General features: G+C 48.7%; 1 protein-coding gene across 2 annotated transcripts; it reads left to right on the top strand.

Annotated features, from left to right (window-relative positions):
• The first annotated feature begins 54 nt into the window (after positions 1 to 54).
• Positions 55 to 12,556, top strand: PLAGL2 (PLAG1 like zinc finger 2). 2 transcript variants are annotated; one of them, XM_070420126.1, is made up of 3 exons: positions 59 to 142; positions 5,607 to 5,980; positions 8,660 to 12,556. In XM_070420126.1, the coding sequence occupies exons 2-3, from the start codon at positions 5,721 to 5,723 to the stop codon at positions 9,888 to 9,890; spliced, it is 1,491 nt and encodes a 496-aa protein (XP_070276227.1). In that variant the 5' UTR covers positions 59 to 142; positions 5,607 to 5,720; the 3' UTR covers positions 9,891 to 12,556. The 2 variants fall into 2 exon arrangements, with proteins under 2 accessions (XP_070276228.1, XP_070276227.1); XM_070420127.1 differs by lacking the exon at positions 5,607 to 5,980 and having other exon boundaries at positions 55 to 142.
• The last annotated feature ends 931 nt before the right edge of the window (positions 12,557 to 13,487 follow it).

Raw genomic sequence — 13,487 nt, 5'->3', positions numbered from 1 at the left:
GCCCCCTCCACTGCCCGAGCGCCCGCTCGCGCGGCTCCCACAATGCACCGTACAATGGCCCGACCGCCGCCACTACCGGGGCCTGAGCGGGCCCGGCGGAGCCCGAGCGCGGCCCGGCCCGCAGTGCGGGGCCCCGAGCGCGGTGAGTGCCGGCGAGGGCCCCGGGGGACGGCGGGGAGCGGGGCGGGAGGCCGTCTCGTTGCGCCCGCGCGCCCGGCACCCGGAGCGGCGGCGCCCCTCTTCTTGGGCCCCTCAGCGCGGTCGTCCACACCCCCGACCGGGGCCCCCTGTGCGTCAGCCGGGGCCCAGATAGGCCCCGCGGTGACGAAAACTCTCCCCGGACCAGCCACCGAGGTCTGGGGGCCGCGAAGAAACTCCACTGCCCCCCCCCTCCCGTCCGAGACGGGGAGCCGCAGCCCGAGGGGTCCACCGCCCCGGCCCCGGGTCCCTGGAGACCCGGACGAGCTGCACCTGCTCGCTCCCCCGGACACGCCTCCTCAGACCTCGGACCCCCGCCCTGCCCGGAGCCCGCTCTGCACCCTCCGCTTCCTTTCCCAGAACCTCGCCGCCCTGTTCGAGGCTGCCCGCAACCCCGACAGGACCTCCCCACGGTTCCCCCGCAGCGACCCTCTTCCCTGACCTGAGGTCTCGTCTATCCAACACCCGTTTCCAGACTCTTGAACTTCGGGGAATTTACTTGTGACTATCTGGAACCTTCCAGTCCTCATAATTCCCCAGTGTCTTTTTATTTGGGGGGGTTGGGGGACCCTTAGAAATCCAGTTGGCTTGCTCATGATTCCTGGCCATACTCGCCCCCTTCCTTCCCGTCCCTGAGAGCTCCAAACCCGTCCCCGAATGTGTTCCTTCCCCGGCAGCCGCCCCCCGCCCCCACCTCTCCCAGCCCCAGGGGAGTGAAACCTTCTAGACTCCAGAAGCTGCCGGGGGAGCCAAGCGGGTCCCTGCAGTGCCAGCCCCCCGCTGTGGCCCAGCCTGGTGGGGGAGGGACCTGTAAGGTGGGCGACATGGGGACAACTGGCGCGGGGGAGCTGGCGGTGCCTTCACCTGCCCGCGCGGCTTGTCTCTGGCTTGTGTGTTTTTCCATCTGTCAGTTTGGGGCTGTGATAGAGGCTGGCCTTGGGTTTCTGATCCCCCCCCCCCCCCCCCCCCAGGTAAGGTCACCAGATTGGGACGGGGATGGGGGTGGGCATCTAATCAACTCTCCTCTTGGTGAAAATGGGGCCGTCGTGAGCGACAGCCCTTTCCTCCAGGCTTCCTCGGGAGTGGGAGGCAGCGGGGATGAAGGACAGAGCGAGCCAGAGGGACCCGAGAGAGGGCCCGTCCGAACTGACAGGACTGGCAGCCCCGGAGTGGACCCAAGCCCTGCTCATCCAGTCGGGTGTCTCCTAGAATGGATGATGCAAGGCGCCGAGACTCCCGGCCTCTGTCATTTAACTCCCACCGCTCCCCAGTGTGTGCGAGAGCGCGAGCGCGAGTGCGGGGGCAGCTCTGCTCATTCTCTGCGTCCCACTGTTTCCCAGCCAGCCAGTGTGTCTTTTGGATTCATTTCTGGTGCCCAGGTCAGGATCTGTGTTGTTGGGGTTTTTTTTCCCCCCTCTTTAAGTCTATTTATAATTTCCCAGTTGCTATTTTGGGTTCTGCTTAAGGGAAGATTCTATCCACCCCAAGGAATGGGTTCCAGGGTGTGTTTCCTCCTCGGCAGGTGTTGAATTGAGTTCTTCAGATCCCCAAGTAGCTCTTAGGCAGGAGGGATAAAAGCTATTTTAGGGTAGTCACTGAAGTGGAGCTGTTAATCCTCTGTGGGTCTCTCTAGTTAAGAACACTTAGAGGTTAACCCTTTCCTTGCTGCAGGAGGGCTGTTTCTCCACAGCGTTTGAGAGGGTTGGGAGAATTCTAGTGCGCAGCCGGCAGCCGAAGGTGGGAACAGGCAACTCAATACAAAGGCAAAGATAATAGCTGCCTTTTGTTGGGTGCTTACTGCCAGAGAGGCCCTGTGCTGAGCTCTTTGCATACCTGACTCACATAATCCTTACAACAAGCCTGTGGGGTTAGTATTTTTAGCTTTACAGATGAGGAAACAGGCTAATAATGGAGAAAGAACACAGTTTCTATAGAGATGATGTAACATCATAAAAAGTAGTTTCATCAGAAGGCAGCGGGTATGATGGCTCACAGCAGAGGACAGACAGGCTGGGGAGCAATCGGTCTCCTTTCAGCTTCCAAAGGGGGCCATGCGGAGTGTTTAGCAGGCACTTGCATTAGTGGTACAGAGACTTAATAATAGAAGAGATGCCCAAAGTGAGAGAACTCTGGCCCAGGAAGATAGAGTAAAGAGGGACTGGTGAGGGGATGACTGAGGGTTAATTGTGAGGGGAAAAGGGGAAGGTTGCATTCTGGGGAGATGTTGGGAAGGGGAGGAAGCTGAGGTCTGAAAAGTAACATTAAAGGGGAGGGGAAACAGTAGTCCTACTCAGGCCCCATGTGGAAAAGAGGCAGACACAAATTAGATGTCAGAGATGACACTGCGCGTAGTCACACATTTTATAGGTCAGATGCTTTCAGGAGTATTATTCCACTTAATCCTCCACGAGAATATTATAGTTAAGGATAATAAAATCTCGATTTTATTAAAAGAAATTTTTATAACCATTTATTTCAGCCAGACTGAGGTCGGGAAGCAAGATCTCAAATGTTCTCAATAAATCTCTATCTTAGAAATTGAGGAAACGGAGGTTCAGAGAAACAAAATAACCTGCCCATAGTTTCACAGCCAGTGAGTGGCAGCTCTTCTGATAGCAAGTCCAAGGTTCTTTCCACACTCCCTCCCTCTTCAGATCAGGTGCCAGAAGGAATCTTAGGATGAAAATATACTGAGTTATACCAGTAACTGGGAGTGATTGTGTTTGTTTTATGGGAACAGGTTCTGTCAGCTTCTCTGTAGTTAAAGTTAGCATGTGAGACCAGAAGAGCAGCTTTGAAAGGGAAGCAGAATTCTTTGACAGTTTTGCCAAGGAAGAACTGAAGGAATAGGCCTGATGTGAGAAAAAGCTCAGGATTCTTTCTGGAGGAGTGGAGTTTGCAGACAAAGGACAGAGGGAGAGAGACTAGATTCCCAAAAGGACTCCTTAAGGTAACACTAGCAGCTTTGGTCATCCAGCAGCTTTTCAATGACTGTAGGTAAGGACTTCCGCTGTGCCTTTTTAAAAGCTAGGGTGAGTAGGATCAGGGTGTTGGCTGTTTTCTTTTTAAAGCCATAGCCCCATTAAATGCAGATCAAGGCAAGCACATGGCTGCTGGCTTCCTCCTTTGGTTCTATGAGTACAACCTCATGAGCCTGTTTCCTAGAAGCCCATTACTCATACTAAATTGCTGTGTCTTGTTTGTGCTTGTTCAGGAGAACAGATGAGGTGGACGTGTGGGAGGTGGGGGATGTACTGTTCTCTTTCTGAGTTTGTGCGGAATTTCCAGGGCTAGGCTCCCCTCTCACATTAGCCAGGATGGTACAACTTGCTTCCCTCTGGCTGCCATTCCCAACTTTCCAGAGGTTGAGGTGCATGATTTCAGATATCAAGAGGAAGCAGAATTTGACTTTGAAGGTAAAGGAAATCCCCTCCAAATTAGACATTCAAACTTGAGCTTCCTACTCAATTCCAAGGTGCATAGTAATCGCTGGTAAACAGGTAATTCCACCCTTGTGAAGAAGGAGGATACTTAAACAATGAAAGCAGGACATCAGGGGCCTTTGAGGTTTATAATGAAGCAGGTAAATATGCCTTGACTCGAAGGCTCAAGTGGGACTAGTTTTTGGTGCTACCTATACCTCACCAGCATGTGATTCATGCAAAGTGCAGCCACCTTTGTGCAGATCATTCTAGGCAAATCTCCACTCATGATGAGGAAATGTTTATCATATTACATTGCAACGTTTCTTCAACAAGTGGAATGGTTTCTGAACAGGACATACATAGCTCATGTTAATGATGAGCAAAGCTCTCTAGGGCATGAACCCGCTGATCCTATCATCTCGTTCAAGGCCAGTCTGTTGGATGAATGGTCACTGTAAGCAGCAGTTGCTAATGAGCTGAACAAGCATTCTGTGGCTCACAGCTAGTGTGTATGGTTGGAGCCCTCCCCAGATTCTCGTGGACAACCCCCAGATACCATCTCTGCTCCCTTCACATGGAAAGGTCTCATGACCATATTTTGGCATGACCTCTTCAAAGGGAATCCCTGTTGCAGCAAATTGCATTGCAATTGGTACTCTGTGATGAGCTTGTGAGTGTGAATGTGGATCTGTTGTCCCCTTTTGAGAGTCAGTTTGGTAACTCCTATCTTCTTCCTCTGAGTTGATGTCAGGAAAGAAGTACTGACACCTCTCCCCTCCCCAGTCCCTACTCCTTCTACTCAGTAAAAGAAAGGATCATACTTCAGGGTAATGGCTCCACACTTTGGAAGTGCTATAACCCAGTTTAAACCAGAACTTCCTGAGCCTAAGTTAAGCCTATGAGAATCAACTTATATTCAACGATTAACTTACTCACCTAAAAGAAAGTTGAGGATCCTTTTCTAGGTGCTAGGTGTATGGAGATGAAAGAGATGATCTAAGCCCTCAAAGAATCAGAGTTTGGAGGAGGAGACTAAGTTCTAATGCAAGTATGTTGTTAACCTGCTCGTAATGGAGAAATGAATGTGCACTATGAAGGTCTATAGGAGGGGCCACTCAGCAACTTGGGCCACTCAGCCACTCAGGCTTTGTTAAAGAAGCATGGTCTGGGCCTGAGACAAAAAGACTCAGAGAAGCAGTGGAGGGCAGGATGGGACCAGCACTGGTTTAGTGGAAATGCTGAGTGTGCTGTTGCCTCCTCAGATAGAATCTCTTGATGTTGATGTGCTGCTAAGAAACACATCTGGCCTGGCTGGTGTAGCTCAATGGGTTGAGCTTCGTCCCATGGACCAAGAGGTCCCCAGTTCGATTCCCCGTCAGAGCACATGCTCAGGTTGTGGGCTTGATCCCCAGTAGGGGGCATGCAGGAGGCATATTTAAAACAAAACAAAACAAAATCTGTCACAGGGGCTGACTTTTCAGGGTGTAAATTTCCTAAGTAAAGGCTTTTCCTTCTTTTCTGTTGCCTTTTGGGCATTTTATTGCTCCTTAACACCTCCATGAGTAGGAGAATTGTGGAAAGTAGTGGGTGAGGGGGAGTTAGGGTAAAGAGGAGGAAGAGGATATGCTGCAATCTCTAAGTTTAATGGAAAGGATGTGAAAGAGAAATTAGAGAAAGTTTGGAGTTTAGGGCTTTTATTTCCTCAGATTATCTTGTTTCCAGTAGCCTAGGTGGTACTAATGAATAATGGTTGCCACTAAGCATTTATTAGGTTCCCAGCCTTTGCTGAATGTTTTATATTATCTCATTTAATCTTCAAAACATTCTTATGATTTAAGAGATTACTAAGCTTATTTTGTATATGAGGAAACAGTTCAGGGAAGTATTTGGAAGGGCCGGGATTGGAACGGGGTTCTGTTTGTCTCCAGAACCCATATTTCCATGGTATTTGGCTCCCTAACACCAGATGTTCTGATATTTCAGGTGAAGAGATTGTTTTCTGAAGGCTTCGTTGGACGCTGTGACAGAGCAGAGAGCCTGTGTGAAGCCGATGGGGAGGCTTTCTGAGTAACATGGCCCTTCGCCATTAGCCTTGCCATGACCACATTTTTCACCAGCGTCCCCCCCTGGATTCAAGATGCAAAGCAGGAGGAGGAAGTGGGCTGGAAAATAGTTCCCAGGCCTCGGGGCCGGGAGGCGGAGAGTCAAGTGAAGTGCCAATGTGAAATCTCGGGGACACCCTTCTCAAATGGGGAGAAGCTGAGGCCTCACAGCCTTCCCCATCCAGAGCAGAGACCATATAGCTGCCCTCAGCTGCACTGTGGCAAGTCTTTTGCCTCCAAGTATAAGCTGTATAGGTAGGTGACACTCCCATACCTCTTCCTGTCCTGAGGTTCCTGGAGGACAAAGCCAGAGACTCCACTGCATGTGGCAGAAGAGTAGAGGTTAATTTGTCTCATAAATGTGCCCTGAATTCCAACCATTTGGGGTCACTCACTAAAAAATAATGGTGGTGTTTTTTTATTCAAACACTAGAATATGTTGGGTTCAATATCAGATAGCCTTGAACAAACTAGATTGAACATTTTTTTCTATTCCAGTTTCCCCACTCCTGTAAGGTAACAGTGAAAATCTTAGCCAGAAATTAGAAATCCATCTTAGAACTTTAGAAGATAAAGGAGATGCTGTGATCCAATATATAAATTTTAAAGTGGAGGCTCAGAGTGGGGAAGTAACTTACCCAAGGTCACACAGCTTCTTGGGTACTACAGTGCCTCTTCTAAACCATCCAAATGATTACTTCTGTGTCTGTAGAGTCCCTGGTGTCCTCTGGGTCAGTGGCTTTCCTGAAACTTGTAAGCCCAAGAACCCCTGCTGAAGTGAAATTGAATGTAAGCAGAGCAGCTTTGAAGAGAAAGGGGCCAACTAAAAGCAATTTTGATTTTATCTTTGCTTTTCTATTAGAGGAACATGAACATGCCCTTTACAAATGAGATAAGCTGCCTGGTGCAGTTTTTTATCTATTCATCTATCATGATTGATTGAGCTCCTGGTATATACCAGGCACAGATAGATGGGCGTGCTGGCCCTCCTTGAGTTTACTGTCTTAATGTAGACAGAGAGCAAATAGGTAAATATATGAACTAGATGACCACAGAAAGCCTCAGTTCCTTCTCTGGAAAACAGTTGATAGGAAGGAGCTAAAACAGGTAACAGGGTAGTAGTGGCCCAGAATTGCCCTCATGACAGTTCTGTGGGCCTCAGGAATGCTTTGATTCTGTGTGCTCCTATGTCTTAGGTAGACTCCAGTTGGAGCTGTCCTTTAGACCATCTTTTTTTTTTTGAGAATTTTTATGTGTTTATTTGAACCAAAGTGATGATATATGCTGGGGAGTGTGAGCTCAAATGTTCCCCTCTAAAACCGTCTTAGTGACAGTCTAGGTGACAGTGGGAGGCTGTAAGAAAGGTCCTAGTCCAGGAGGCATGACCTCTGACTCCACCTATTGTGTGATCTTGGGTGAGTCACTGAACCTCTTTGAGCTTCAGTTTCTTCACTTGCCAAATGTGGGAAGTGGGCTATGGGTCACTCAGCATTTCTCATCTATTATCATGTCAGTTATGTCATAGGAGGTCAATAGTAATCCTCATACATGTGAGCATGAGAGGAATGGGCAGGTTTGATGCTCTTTAGGTAGAAAAGATCACTGGGTGCCACACTAGAGACAGTGGTGGCATTCCTAAGTGAGCCCAGTTCTCAAGAAGGTCTGTGTTTAAATGTAGTTTCTGCCACTTACTGGTGGATGGGACTGCTCTATGCTTTCAGCCTCGTATGGGGAACAAGGTTAATGACTCAGCTCACACTGGGCCTAGCAAATGGTGGGCCCTAAAAGTCTTGCTGAGTTGATTTTGAATGTATTATGGAGCTCTGGATTGTAATTCCTAGACTCTGAGCTGTTTTCCAGCCAGCAGGGAGCAGGTAAACCAATGGACACTGCTGTACCATGAAAACATTTAAAATATGTTGCTGGTTTACATGGCAAACAATTTAAATGGTACAAATGGGCATGCAGAGAAAAATGAATGGTCCTCACATTTGAAGTCACTATTCTCCTCCCAAAAGGCACCCGGAGAGGTGAGGGGGAGGGTCAGTTTCTTATGTGTCCTTGCTGAGGCATTCAAACATGTATCCCTTTTTATTTTCACAAGGGATTGTATTGCATACATTATATTGAACTTCCTTTTTTGACTCAGCCCCAGATCAGGAAGTATATCTAAACTTCATTTTCCCTTTATTGTGTCATTTAAAAATTTTTAAATATAATTTATTAAAAAGGAAATACATTCACATAATTTGAAAGGTACTAAAAGATACAATGAAAATGCTCCATCACACCCATAAGCCGCATGTGTCTTCTCCCCAAAGGCAACCAGTGTTGTCAGTTTCTTTTATATCCTTCCAGAAATATTTTAAGCACATATAAGCAAACTTATACATATTTCCCTCTTTTTGTATGCATAGTGCCAGTCTATATGCAGTCTTCTGTCTCCTTGCTTTTCCCCATTTACTGTATTTTAGGAGCTTTTCCCTGTGGGTACATGGAACGCTGCCTCATTTTTAAAAGTTGAGTTATTTTATGAATTTATTATAATTTATTTAACCAGTCCCCTATTGACGAAAATTTAGGTTGTTCCTGATGTTTTGCTACTAAATATACAAGGCTGAAAGAAAATAGTATATACAGGGTGGGGCAAAGTAGGTTTATAGTGTGAGTACATGAAATAGTTTATTGTATTATTATTTATTAATTATTGTATTGTTTTTCATACAGACAACTGTAACCCTACTTTTGCCCCCCTCCCTATATTTGATTCTTCAGGTGGGCAAGGATATCTAGAATATAGTTGGCGTGGTATTCCATCCATTCCATTGCATGGCCCTATCATAATTTTTATATCTAGTTCCCTGATAATGGGCACCTCAGTTGTCTGGTCAGCCCTTGTGATCTCGTCTTTCTTTTCCTCCATCCCTATCCCAGGCACATGGCTACCCACTCAGCCCAAAAACCACACCAGTGCATGTACTGTGATAAGATGTTTCACCGCAAGGACCATCTCCGGAACCACCTGCAGACCCACGATCCCAACAAAGAGGCTCTTCACTGTTCCGAGTGCGGTAAGAATTACAATACGAAGCTGGGCTACCGGCGCCATCTGGCCATGCATGCCGCTAGCAACGGTGACCTCAGCTGTAAGGTGTGCCTGCAGACCTTTGAGAGTACGCAGGCCCTGCTAGAGCACCTGAAGGCCCACTCACGCCGGGTAGCAGGGGGTGCCAAGGAAAAGAAGCATCCCTGTGACCACTGTGACCGGCGCTTCTATACTCGTAAGGATGTGCGGAGGCACCTGGTGGTGCACACAGGCCGAAAGGACTTCCTATGCCAGTACTGTGCCCAGCGGTTTGGCCGCAAGGACCACCTGACACGGCATGTCAAGAAGAGCCACTCGCAGGAGCTGCTCAAAATTAAGACAGAGCCAGTGGACATGTTAGGCCTACTCAGCTGCAGTTCCACAGTCAGTGTGAAGGAAGAGCTGAGCCCAGTGCTGTGCATGGCCTCTCGGGACATGATGGGGGCCAAGGCCTTCCCTAGTATGTTACCCATGGGCATGTATGGCGCCCACATCCCTCCCATGCCCAGTGCAGGCATGCCACACTCCCTGGTGCACAACACGCTGCCCATGGGTATGAGCTATCCTCTGGAATCTTCACCTATCTCTTCTCCAGCTCAGCTTCCTCCAAAATACCAGCTTGGATCTACCTCATACTTGCCCGACAAATTGCCCAAAGTGGAGGTGGATAGTTTTATGGCGGAACTTCCTGGAAGCCTGTCTCTTTCATCCGCAGAACCCCAGCCCGCCTCACCTCAGCCGGCGGCAGCTGCGGCCCTCCTAGATGAAGCACTGCTCACCAAGAGCCCCGCCAACCTCTCTGAGGCCCTCTGCGCTGCTAATGTGGACTTCTCCCACTTACTGGGCTTTCTTCCACTCAACCTGCCCTCTTGTAACCCTCCTGGGGCCACAGGAGGCCTGGTCATGGGCTACTCCCAGGCTGAGGCACAGCCCCTGCTCACCACATTGCAAGCTCAGCCTCAAGATGCCCCGGGAGCTGGGGGACCTCTGAACTTCGGGCCTCTGCACTCCTTGCCTCCTGTTTTCACCTCTGGCCTGAGCACCACCACCCTGCCTCGTTTCCACCAGGCATTCCAGTAGCCCCCAAGGAGGCCCTCAGCTCAGTCTTGAACTCTGTCAGGGCGCTTCAGTACCCATCCTATCTGTATCCCCCCATAAAGGCAGCTGAGCTTTCAGAGCTGGGTTCAAACAGAAAAAATCCAGTATCTGTATGGAGCACTTGGTTTGGGGGCTCAGGCTCCAGGATCAGTTCCAAGAGGAACTTTGAGCCCCACCCCCATGAAAAGATCACATACTATAGGACTTCAGGTATTTTTACTTTTTTTTTTTTTTTTTTTTTATCTGAATCGGGAGCCACACTTAGTCCTCTCTTTCTCCAAAGTGTCAGAACCTCATTCTCTTTGGAGAAGGGGTGACCTGTTGGAGACACAGGGTTTCACTTTGGATGACCTCGAGAAAAATAGCCGAAGAAACCGCCTTCTGGTCCCAACCTGCAGACCCCACACCGTTGGTCAGGCCCTGATGGCAGAGGGTCACTTGGCTCCATCACCTGCTTCCAACCAGCGGGCAGGAGAGAAGGCCTCTATTCTCCCCATCATCCCATCCCTCCTGTACCAGCACCTCCATTTTCAGTCAGTGTTGTCCAGCAACGGTACTGTTTACACAGTCGCTTCAGACACACCATTTCACCTCCCTTGCCGAGCTGTTAGCCTTAGAATGATTGCAGTGAACATTGTTTACACACCGTGAATTCATTCCCACCAGTCCATTCCAGTTGGCACCAGCTGGGACCTTTTGGTACCTGGTGTTAACTGGAGCCCTGTTTACAAGGCGGAGTCGGGTCTCGCTGACTTCTCTTCACTTGAGGTCATATTTTTCCCCTGTGGGGAAATAAACTGACTTTGGACTGCTTCAGTCTCTGCCATCTTCCATGACTGTATCTGTTCCTGCCTTCCTCAGCAGTGTCTGCAGGAGACAGGCAAGAAGATTGGAGCAGTTTTCTCACAGGTCTGCAATTCTACTTTTCTCCAAGTATACATCATGACCCCCTCATTCTCCTCTTGAACTGGGGAGGGGAAGAAATAAAAGGCATGCCCACTTCCATCACCTCCCCATTCCCTAACCCCTACCCTGAGCATCATGAGCTGTTATCATGAGTCTTAGAAGGAGGGGCTTCGGTTCTAGGCTGGTGTGAATAGCAATGGAGAGGGTGTGAACCCCTCATTTGTCTCCTAACTGTCCCTTTTCCAGGAAATTGTGGAACTGTAGGAAGAGGAGTTTTCAGAAAGTTAGGACCGGGCAGATAGTTGAGTCCTAACCTATGGGTGCATCATTGCTTCCCACACCAAACTTTTCTTACCCACAATGTCCCTCCTCTCTCCTCTACTTTGCAGTTCCCTTGGACTCAGGGCCACTGTACATAGGCTTTTCTGCTCTCCATCAAAGAACTTCCACCTTCCTCTTGTGGCCCCCTCAGTTTTGCCCCCAATACTCAGCAAGATTACTTGCAACAAATGATTAGTTCTTCTGACTTGTGGGGCTCTCTACCACAGACAGCACAGCCCTTGCCCAGCCGAACCCCATCCCTGCTTCATCTCAGTTCTGCATGGGCACTCTTCCCACTCATGGAAGGGAGATAGCTCAGGGACCACCAATGTGGGACCCTCCTGAGATACCTCCACTCTGATTCAGAAACACACTTCTACCTCTTTACTGTTAACTCCTACAGATGCAGCCAGCAGTTTCTGGGCACTTCTCATGGCAGGTGCCTCATGCTGGCTTCTCCACTAGGATTTCAGGACAAACTACCGAGGAACTGCCTCAGCCTCCTCCCAGTCCTCCCCCTCTTCCCCTTCCGTCTAGATAACTTTGGTCTATCATCAGAAACTGAGCAGGTCCAAGACCCAGGCTTCTGCTTCAGCCCAGGCCAGTACTCTTTGTTTGAAGTGAAAGCCTTAAAATGTAGCTCTCTAGCCATTGATTGGAAGCAATGTGGAGTGACTAAGCATGTTTTGATTTAGGCAGGGTATCTTGGGATACCTTTAAAAAATAAAACCAGATATAAATATCTGGCAAGATTGGAATCAGACTAGGTAATTTGCTTCTAAAAATTAGTTTCAGTGAGTCCCAGGGACTGATTAAGGTTTATTTTAAAAAAGCGTCCACCTTGGTACGCAGCCACCTCCTGCATGCTGTGCATGTTATTGGGACTCGTATTACAGGAAATGGTATGTGAGGATCCAAGCAGGACTCGGGGCTGCCATTCTCCTTGTCTCTGGTCTTCATCACTAGACCCAGTAACCCTTTACCACCTTCCCTGCACCCTTCCTTTACAGAGGAAAACGGGCCTCTGGCCGCAGAATATAGACTCAGGCTGTTAGGGGAGACCCCTCCTTTCTGCCTGCTCTTTCCTGTCCCTTCCTTGAATCCTCTCCGCCATTAGTGATACTGGGAAACTCATAGGACAGGCAGAGCAACTATTTAAAACCTTGTAATTGGAGACTTGCCTCCTCCCCTTCTTTCCCTCCTGCTCCCTTTCCTCTTCCTTCAGTGCCCTCACCACCTACAAGGAATTTCCCTATCACTGTGAACTTTGCAAATGCAGAGGAACATCTGCCTTTACTTTTTTTTTTTGACCATAGCCACCTAGCTGTTCCTTAAACCTTCCTTTCCATAATTTAAAAAAAAAAAAAAAAAAAAAAAGCCTTATTGACCTGGTTGTTCAAAGGATAAGAATAGCTTTATCCTACACTCAGTACCAAACCCACTTCAGTACCCTTACTGAGGCCATGAAAGCCTGAGGGGCATGTGGCAGAGACCAAACAGGGACCAGGAAAAAGGGGTAATGCCCCCTTTCCCCACCATCTCCTCTAACTTCTGTCAGCGATGAGCTTCCCTGATTGGGGGCAGACACCTCCCACCCTGTACAGTAGCTGGTCACCGTTGAGTGCAGTCCTGGGGGCCAGAGGATAGCATGCCAACTCTGTCAGCACCAAGGATCTGTGCACATCTCAAGAGGTGAGAGGGAAAGGAGCACCAATGAGTCCCCCCCCAACCTTTTACAAATGGCATTTTGTTAATGGAAATCTAGGAAGCAGGTGTGATTACTTTTTTTGCTCGTAGATATTGTCCTAAGTTGAAATTCTCCTATTACCCTAAACTTTCCCCTAGTAGTCCTTTAAATCCACCCCTTCTTTTTGTAGTTGTTTTTTCCACCCCTCTGTCCACCTCCCCTCTTTATCTAGGAGCTGTTTGTAAACACGATTTTTTTAAAACAATTTATATTGTACAGGATCAATATTTTGCTTTTAACAAGGATATTTATGTAATAAACTTTGCCTTAGGCAGGTGTTGGCCAGAAAAATCCAGATTCCTCTGGGACCCCAGCCTGGCCTCTCCTGGAACTCTGAACCTGCTGTGGAAGGAATTGGCTGTGACCTTCACCACTGGAGAGTAGGGGCTGTGGCTAGGAAAGAGGGTGTTGTGGTTCTGACAGGAGGAGTCACCATAATCTAGTGCCTCTGTTGAGGTGTTTGGAAGAAGTATTGTATTCCAATTTCTTTAGATATAAGCTGATTTTCTTAGCCTATTCTCCCCATATGCACATCTCCCCCTCTGAATATTCAGCACTAGAGCTCCTGAAACACCACTTCTTCTCATACGCCCCCCTCCCTCCCA

Source organism: Myotis yumanensis, unplaced genomic scaffold (genome assembly GCF_028538775.1).
Source record: "Myotis yumanensis isolate MYYU_CA2020_CCGP unplaced genomic scaffold, mMyoYum1.0.hap1 SCAF_7, whole genome shotgun sequence".
Lineage (NCBI taxonomy): Eukaryota > Metazoa > Chordata > Mammalia > Chiroptera > Vespertilionidae > Myotis > Myotis yumanensis.
This window is presented reverse-complemented; position numbering and strand designations above follow the sequence as displayed.

What these genes read in the sequence shown, in the direction of transcription:
- PLAGL2 (XM_070420126.1), top strand. Translation starts at nt 5,721, where the DNA reads ATGACCACATTTTTCACCAGCGTCCCCCCCTGGATTCAAGATGCAAAG. An exon ending in TCCAAGTATAAGCTGTATAG is followed by an intron (nt 5,981 to 8,659) that starts GTAGGTGACACT and finishes TCCCTATCCCAG; the next exon opens with GCACATGGCTACCCACTCAG.